Source organism: Empidonax traillii, unplaced genomic scaffold (genome assembly GCF_003031625.1).
Source record: "Empidonax traillii isolate 1590-97213 ecotype Southwest subspecies unplaced genomic scaffold, ASM303162v1 scaffold4618:size9425, whole genome shotgun sequence".
Taxonomy (NCBI): Eukaryota; Metazoa; Chordata; class Aves; order Passeriformes; family Tyrannidae; genus Empidonax; species Empidonax traillii.
In genome coordinates, this window is record NW_020959811.1 from 1 (window position 1) to 9,425 (window position 9,425).

Here is a 9,425-nt window from a genome sequence, read left to right on the forward strand (position 1 = left end):
AAAAAAAAAAAAAAAAAAAAAAAAAAAAAAAAAAAAAAAAAAAAAAAAAAAAAAAAAAAAAAAAAAAAAAAAAAAAAAAAAAAAAAAAAAAAAAAAAAAAAAAAAAAAAAAAAAAAAAAAAAAAAAAAAAAAAAAAAAAAAAAAAAAAAAAAAAAAAAAAAAAAAAAAAAAAAAAAAAAAAAAAAAAAAAGAAAAAAAAGAAAAAAAAAAAAGAAAAACCCCAACCAAACTGAAAACAATATCATCTTGGTAACAGAACTGATCAATGAATGGCTAGGATGGCAGTGACAGCATATAAAACAAACCAAACTTTAACAGCAAGTGACACCTAATTTCTGAAGATTATCACTGGCATAGGTACTCCTGGGAAACAATTTTGTTTCAGCCTGCTCAGGGCCAAAAAGGGCTAGTTGTGCTTTGACAACCTCCAAGGAGCTAAAGGAACAGATGGAAGGTATATTGAAATCTTTAATCTTAAACATGTCAGCACACCCAGGTTGAGATATTCTCTTCAGCAGACAACTGATAGATGAAATACACATTTGCTGTACTCACAAAGTCTGTCTGCTCAGGTGTTACAGAGACTTGAAAAGTGCACTAGTAATGGATGTACTTCATGACAGATACATTACTTCCAAGACAACAAGATCTAACTTATCTAATAACAAAAAATATAGGAGTATTTTTCAACATAATCTAGAAATAGCATCACATAAGATACAGAAATGCCTAGCAGAGTTTTGAACGCCAAAATCTGTTTCATCTTTGCCTGCTTGAAAGCACTGCTTGTATGCCACTGCTATGTATTCACCAGCTTAACAAAACAGCCATAGAATCACAACCTCTGAATTGATACTCCCTGTAACAGACTAACACATCAAACCCCCTCTGTGCAATACCAGAATATTCTTATGGCTCATGGTTTACAAAACACTACAGCAGAAGATCACAGCTGCCCATCAGGTAAGACTCTGAAAGCAGGAAGGAAAGGTAAACAGACAGAAGAATCAGAACTCCAACATCCCTCTCAATCACAAATTAATTAACAAATACATTCAAGTGTAGGTCATTAGCATCATTTCACACTGCAAGTATGCAACACGAAAGACATTCTTAAATTAGTACATACTTAACAGGTTCCTGGGATTTACTTCAAATTTTTTTTATGTATTCAATCTCAGTCAAAAAAAATGCTCTCTCATATAAACAAAAGACAAGCAGACAATAAGACTCCTAAGACAGTACTCTGGAGGCAGGCATTATCAAGCCAGACCTTTAATGTCCTGCAGCTTGGGAAAGAATCTCAAGCAACTGCAAGACCCAGAGATTTATAATCAGGCAAACTCCCAAATGCTTACTTTCTTATTTTTAAGTGAAGTTCATGGGTTTACAGTTTAGAACTTGACTTTCCATATTGCCACACTAAAAATTATTTTCATTTTAAGATTATTCAGTGTCTAAAATATACACAAGTGATGCTGACATGTAACATATAGTCTTCATACAGACGACAAATTTAAAACAAACTGTTGTACACACACTTGAGACATGCCTACGACTCAAAATAGCTTTGGGAATTCCAGACATTTAGGAGCTTGTCAAGACTCAGTTTGACTAAACACTCTTGGCTTGGACCATTACGGTTTCACTGAGGGGTAGGGAGAATTTGTGATTGCAGACTGCTGTTACATGGAAGCTCGCAGACACTGGATCCACAGACTCTGGAGCCACCAATTTTGCAAGTCTAAAACCATTTCAGGAGGTCACATAGGAAACACTAAAAGAGGAAATACACGTCCAACTGGTAAGAGCAATTGTGTAATTTCAAGACTACATTATAAGACCACGGTGCCGATGCTGAGCCTTCAAACTGCCCCCCAGCTCCAACTTGAAAACTACAACCAAAGGCCTTTGTATAGAAATCCTGAAGCTATGCGAAAGAAAATCAAGAGACATCCAGTGATTCACTCCAGAACATTTGTATTGAGAGCCATTATAGCAAAAGATTATCCTATAGCCATCTTAGAATCAAAAGAGAATTCAGTGAACAGATCTCAACTGAGCATGTCAACAAGTCTGGAAATGCAGGTGCTTTTTTAACCAGAGCCTAAGCCACTCTGTTGATTCCAAGATCAGTAAGAACAAAGCTGGGGAAAAAAAAGGACTCTGATTCAAAAAGGTCAACAAAGCAACTTGGGCAGAAAGGTATCGTTTGAGGGGCTGAACTGCAATGGGTAATTCGGGATGTAAAAAGGTAAACTCTCACTGAAACAACAGACTTCTTGGTACCATACTTACCTTCCATACAGGATTTCACTTTTATAGAAGTTGGAAGAGAATTTAGACCTTTGGTCTTCTCACACAAATTGAAAACCTCTCCAGAAAAAACCCTGCACTTTATTGATAGTGGAGTAAGTGTTCACATACCTAAAGGTTGATAGCCAACCCTCACTCGGCCATACCAGCTGTGCCGGAGCTTTTTCAACTCTTCTCTATCATGCAGTGGGAAAATCTGAACTAGGATACCACTGGTCAATAATCTTCTCACTAGAAGAACAAAAAAAAAACCAAAACAATGTACCTAGAACACCTTCAAAGGACAATGAAGTTGACATTAAACATACAGGTTACATTATGTACTTAGCAAGTCTAAAGTTCCTTTGAAATAGATCTAGGACTTAAATTTTAAAAAAATAAAAATTGTCTGCATGTTAGTTTAAAAATTCTTCATAATAGAGAGCAGTTATACTTACTCCTACAAAGACTGTGCTGTCCACTGGAAGAGAAACAACAACCTTTTTACATCTATTAACTATTCCATAGGTTTTCAGTATAATCAGTTGCAGCTTCAATAACAAAAAGTGTTAAGAGATCAGAACTGAAATGCCATGTATAGCTTTGTGAGGAAAGCCTTTGTTGTATTAATAATCAGAAAGATACTAACAGCATTTTTTAATTACCGGTTAACACTACTTCCTAAATTATAACACATCTTCATTGCAAAAAAACTATATATTCCACAATTGGCATTTAATTTTGTTATGAAAAGCAATACTACATGTGTGGATAAAACATTAACAGACTGCTCTGGAAGTTACAACCTTATTAAAAAAGAAAATAAATTCAAAAACAGGAGAGCAGAGGCACTGGAATCTGTGTGATAGTATTTTAACCATTTCCCATAGGCATCTGTTTGACAAATTAGAAAAATACTTTGGCTATATAAAAAAAATTACCACTGTAAACTCACATTTACATTTATTTACATTTCTTGAACTGCTAATATGTGTAGAACTCTTTTTTTGATGGCCAACACTAATGAATAAAGATACTCTTATTAAAAGGACACAAAAACATAAAGATAAATTCTCCTAAGAAACTGTAGCATCTCTGCCAATGAACTAGTTCCAGTTACCATAAAAATAGCACTAGCTCTACTTGCTTCTTTCTCCCATGAAAAGGAAAAGCAGTGGAAGCAAAAAGAAGGATCAATTAAATAAAACTTCATATTATGAAATTTGTAACTCTGGAGCACTGTTACTCATTCCAGTATTTTTATACAGAGGCAATCCAAGTATACCATTACGTAATTTTTAAAAAAGAAATATTTTCATACTAATTAAAAATAACGGATGATGTCAACATGTGTGAAAACTATCCAACTGAAAAGAACGTAAGGCCAGAGCCTCAGTCTCACAGAAAGTCTCAGAATGGAAGGCTCACTGGAAGTAATCTGGCCCAACTTCCTACTAGAAGTAAGCCCAGCTTAAATCAGGCTGCTGAGGGCCTTTTCCAGTGACGATCTAAAAGTTTCCCAGGACAGCGTTACCAGCAATCTCCTTAATTCCCTGTTCCAATGTTTGGTTACCCTATTGTGAAAAAAACTTTCTTGATACCTATTCAGAGTTTCTCTTGTTGCACTGTGCATCCATTTCCTATCACTCTGAAGCAGTGAGAAAACAAAGCTGATTAAAAACAGTGGAACTGCAGTGTCCAAATGATTTCTCTTCATCACAGGAAAATTTTTTTTTTTTCCCAATGAACACTATCTTACATCAACACAGTGAGTTACAAACAACAAACTACATTGCTTACCAATTGATTTTCCTGGGTACAGCTTGGCCTGAGGATATCCAGGGATCATTTTTTCATTTTTAGCTCTCAAATTATCAAGTTCGTGTTTGATGATGTACTGACATTCAGCCATTGTAAGGAAATTGTGATTGTCATCTAAATCAGAAAGAAGGTTGTATGAAATTGTGCAGTAACAGAACACTACCCTGGCAGCAAATAACCACAAAAAATGACCAGCATCAGGAAAAAAAATCATGTGACTATTATTGCCAATGAACAGCCATTATCAAAAACTGCACTATTTAAAAAAAATTTCTTCTTGAGAAGAAGCTTTCTCTAACTGGCACAAATCAGCCACTGCATTTTTTGACTACTCAGATAAACCAAGAGAACAAATCACTCACGAGACAGACATCTCTGAAGTATTAATTGCTGGTGCCTTGCTGAAAGACTCTTACTTAAGCATCCACTATTTATCAATCTCAGCATCTCCATACCCCTTTCTGACATACAGTTCCTGAAGTATTTTCATAACCAAAACCATTAAGATGTCAGGACAAATCTCCTTTTCAGTAAGCATTTCACACCAAATACAGAATCACAGTCTCTTGCTCTTATTGCCCATACAGCATAGCAATAAGCCATTTGAGATAATTACTTCTGATAAAAATACAGAAAAAATGTAAAACAATAAGAAAACTTTCAAATTTCATATTTTTGAAAGCCACAGTAACAAATCTATTGTCAACACCATCATCAGGAAAAAGGACTGATTTCCCTCAGATAATGAACAATTAATTTCTTCTCCTTTTAGGAATAAGAAACAATAGAAATTGCCCTAAATACACTAAGAAGAAGCTAAAATAGCAACAAATATCTAATACAAAGAATAACAACATAGTATCGATTACATTGAGCAACCAGAAATACTAGCAAGACAACACAAGCCGCAAGGGTTTTTTTGTAGGTGACATTTTTCACTTGTCTAAGCATGGTCAACTATTTTATCCTTGGATTGTATCTGGACAACAGTAAAATTATACTAATGTTTTTGTACTAATGTTTTTTGGTTTTGTTACTAATGTGTAAAAAGACAAAATACCAGGAGATACAGCAAAACCTGTATTTTAGATTTACAGCAGTTGGAGTTCCAGCTGCTCCTAGAGACTCTCTTAGCAATGACAGTCAGATACGCGTCAAGAAACGAAAATGGCACTTTTGCAACTGCCAATTGTTCCCAAGGCTTCCTAATTTCAGGAAAGCAAGGTCACAAAAGAAAAGACACTGCAATAGTTATTGCACACAGCAGCAGAACTGAACAGAACCGGCATCGAACAACAAAACTTCAACTTCATTACTGTTTCAGACAGACTCAATAACCTTGATATTGAAAATATGGTGAAAGGCATCACTCAAACAGGCACATGAAAAGCACTGGCAAGACTAAGCCAGAACTGCAGTATTTACCTGGAAAGCAAAATGAGTTCTGCCACTGTAGCACGGTTAAATACCTTACAAGAAGCACGTTTAAAAAGAAACCTTACTGTATTGGCTCCTCCTTAAAACAAAAGGGGAAAAAAACAATTTCCCTAATCATGCCCAAATACGACTAAATGGGTCTTTAGTATTAATTAATTGTTTAATTGTTTATGTGTACATGTAATAGAGAAAAATGTTTCTATTTTCTCCAGCTAATTATAAGATAATAAGCCTCAAAACTGGGTCACAGAAATTAAATTGCTATGCTAATTTATAACATTGATTGTTAATCATAAAGTCATGTTTATCAATTATTTTGTCTTATTTTCAATGAAAATCTTTCATACAAATAACAGACTATTTGAGGCATATAAAAGCATAAAGGAAAACACAAGCAAAAAATTAAAAGCCATTTGAGTAACAAAAAAAAATCATTATATGATCTAAATTTCCATAGTTAAAAATTAGTTATTTTTTTCATGGCTTGGTCTTCCTATTTCTGTTCACTGACACCCTCCCATGGAATAAAGACTGTGAAAGATTTAGCACTGTAATTCTTATAATCTTTAGTCATACTTTGCAATGACAAAGACCCCTACAACTGCTTACCTGCAAAATCTTTGAAAGTTTTTCTACTGCTGTATGTAAAAGTCCTCATTGAGTTATCACTACATTCCTTCACCAAACCCACAGCTTCAGCTCCCAGCAACAGCCTTAAGTGGGACGCTCCAACTAGATAAATATTTTCATGTCCGTTTTCCGTGACCAATGGTTTAATCAGCAGTTGAGCACCTTTAAATAGAGAAAGGTAAAATAAGTAAGAAAATACATTAAAATTACATCTAAAAGCCCTATTGTTTTAGCATCCATCACATTAGTCCTATTCAACAGGAGCACTGAAAAGGCCTCTTAAGGGCACAAAGAATTAAGGTTTCAACAGCACTTGATGTGTGGTGTTCTGAATCTTGCAGGGCCATCCGTGGATTTAGCCCTGTTTCTGGGGAAGCACTCGAAACAGTGAACTGGAACAATGGGGACAACCTGGATCTACTCCCCTAATGTTCACATCCCATAATCAAGCAGTGCTTCTGCAAGCAGTCCCACATGTTTTAAGGAAACTAGACTTTTGAAATAGAAACATCCCTGATTTATCTAACATAGCCCTGAAACCAAGTTTGTAGCCACAAATCCAACAGCCACAGGAATAACTGACCATAAGCTATAAGCATCAACAGCCATAAATAATGTCTCTCAAGAAAAGTATTTAAAAAAACAAACAAAACAAAAACCAAACAAAACCAAACAAACAAAACCCAAAGAAACTAAAAACCACAACCAAAACAAACAAAAACCAACCAACCAAAACCCAAAACAAATTTAAAAAAAAAAAACAAAGCACCAACCAACCAAACAAAAAAAACAACAAAACCATCCAAGGAATTACAAACTAATTAGCCCAATTTCAACATCAAGAAGCGTACTAAAATGAGGGATGAAATACTGCCTTTTAAAGCCCTACAAGGTACCAAGAACACAACTAAAATCTAACATGAATTTAACAAGATTAAATTGCTTTCTGCTAATTTAACTTTACAACATGGTACCAAGTCTTATGGACAGGATGTGAGATGTCTTCATTTTGGCAAGGCTTACCATGTTTCTGTGAGCAACAAGAGAAACATGTTTTAGACAATCGCTATAAAAACTGACATAAAAACTGCTTTGAAAGGTTATCAGGCTTTCACTAGAAAAAAAAGAAGGATTCTAGAGTTCAACTGGTATTTGACTTTAAGCCAGTGTTTCCATTAATAAAAGGGTTAAGGAGGGTTCAGTTATTACATTTTCATGACAGCAGCATGAAGCTCTGTTCATTCTAAATGAAGCAAATTCGAAAATGTAAAAAAGAATGAGATTGGCCAAACAATCATAAAAACCCAAATTCCTGGAAAATGAATCTTCTGTAAGTCTTCATATTCTGGTGACAGCCAATTTGTTCTCAAACTGTTACAGAAGATCATACTGTACTCACCTCCATCTGCTTTTTTGTCTACAATTCGTTTCGTGAACCATTCTATGGTTTCTTCTTTGGTGCCTTTTGCAAGTTCAATTACTACCAGAGGCCTGAAGTTAGACTCAGCAGTATCCACGAATGACCAGCTTTCCGCCATCTTCTGTGGTTTTTCCACCATCTCTCGAGACCTTGCTAAGCACAAAAACGGAATAAAATGCAAGCGTTAAAAAATATTTTGCAGCAGTCTAAAAACCACAAAACTTTACTACAGCAACTTACACATCTGTGCTGTGGACTTACTACAGTGACCAGTTTGAGAAACCTCTCCAATTCTCAAGATACTACCAGTCCTCAGCGGCTTATTTATGTCCTACTTTCTGAGTAGGAAAAGTGTTGTTGCTACATACAGCAATAGGGAGAAAATACTGTCAAAAACAACCTCGCAACTTCCTACAGTTTATCTGTCAGCAAACGAAAACATTAACAGAACCTTAGTCAAACAGATATCTAAAATTAATAAGCTTCTCATGGTAAGAGTATATAAACATATCATAAGTTTAAGGAGGAACTTTCTCAGTTAATATTTTAAAGCTTTAACCACACCAGGGAAACTTATATTACCTTGGGTAGGTGAGCAAGACACCTGTCATACAGACAGGCAAATTAAGCATAAAGCACTTAAATGACTTTTTGAAAGCTATAAACCAAGTGTTCTGTGACAAAGTCCAGCTGCAAAGCATTGAGCATCAGCACAGCTTTATGTGTAAAAAGTCCAAATTATCTAAGTGGATCTTTATAGAACTACAGATTTGTTGAGGTTGGAAAAGACCTTTGACTCCAACCATTAATGCAGCACTGCCAAGTTCACCACTAAATCGTGTCCCCAGGTGCCATATCTACACAGCTTTTAAACTGCTCCAAGGATGGTGACTCAACCACTTCCCTGGGCCTATTCCAAGGCTTGGCAACCCCTTTTTACTTGGCAGACCCACCCCTTGCAAACGACCTCCTGTCAGGTAGTTGTAGAGAGTGATAAGGTCTCCCCTGAGCCCCCTTTTCTCCAGCCACTCCACTTTAGTCTTGTTAATTTTATAGAAATGAATCTACAGAGATCATTATGTCATGCTACATAAAGCAACTTAGAGGTGTTGATATAAAACAATTACTCTGGTAACTAACCTACTAAATATATATTTTAAAAAGCCACCAAAAAACTTATTACAGACCTAATTTACTAATTTACAAGTTAGGAGAAGGTTTGGTGATTGTGGTTTGGTGGGTTTGGGTTTTTTTTCGCTATTAACTTGACTGAAGAAAGGATTTTACCCACTGTATTTAAGCAGTTTTGTCCCTCCTGTTCAAACAGTGAAATTACTTAATTTCAAAGTGAGTTGCTTTAAGGATGCAGTTCAGCTTTTATGAGTTATATTTGTGTGATTCAAAGACAAATCACAGTCTCCAGTATTTCATATAAATTATCCTACAAAATACAGTGATACTGCAAACGCATGCATATCATCATAAGTCTATTCACTTTCAAATGGCAAAAAAAAAAAAAGCTTTCAAGCAAAATTTCAATGGGGTTTTCAGTTAGTTTCACTTGCCTTTTCACATGCACACAATTCTGCAACACCCATATTTACAGCTCTGAACCCAAATACATATATCTTTAAAAGAAATACACTTCACAAATATTTAAAAATATTTTAAATGTATATCTGCACAAACAAAATGAATCAGACAAAGGAAAACATGATCAGGGATGAGGCACTGTAACTGGGATTGTCAGTGGCTGACTACACTGTTTTGACAAGTCATTCCACCTTAATGCATCCCTATCCACAATCAGCTCTTGGGTTTT

General features: G+C 35.3%; 1 protein-coding gene across 1 annotated transcript; it reads right to left on the bottom strand.

Moving 5' to 3' along the window:
* Positions 1-2,427: 2,427 nt before the first annotated feature.
* On the bottom strand, positions 2,428-7,911 carry LOC114072954 (anoctamin-10-like; the record flags this gene model as incomplete). The annotated part of the gene is made up of 5 exons (XM_027910767.1): positions 7,865-7,911; positions 7,583-7,756; positions 6,163-6,345; positions 4,096-4,230; positions 2,428-2,547 (listed from the first exon to the last, which is right to left on the bottom strand). Coding segments are annotated over exons 2-5 (598 nt in total), but the record flags the coding sequence as incomplete, so codon positions are not given.
* Positions 7,912-9,425: the final 1,514 nt, after the last annotated feature.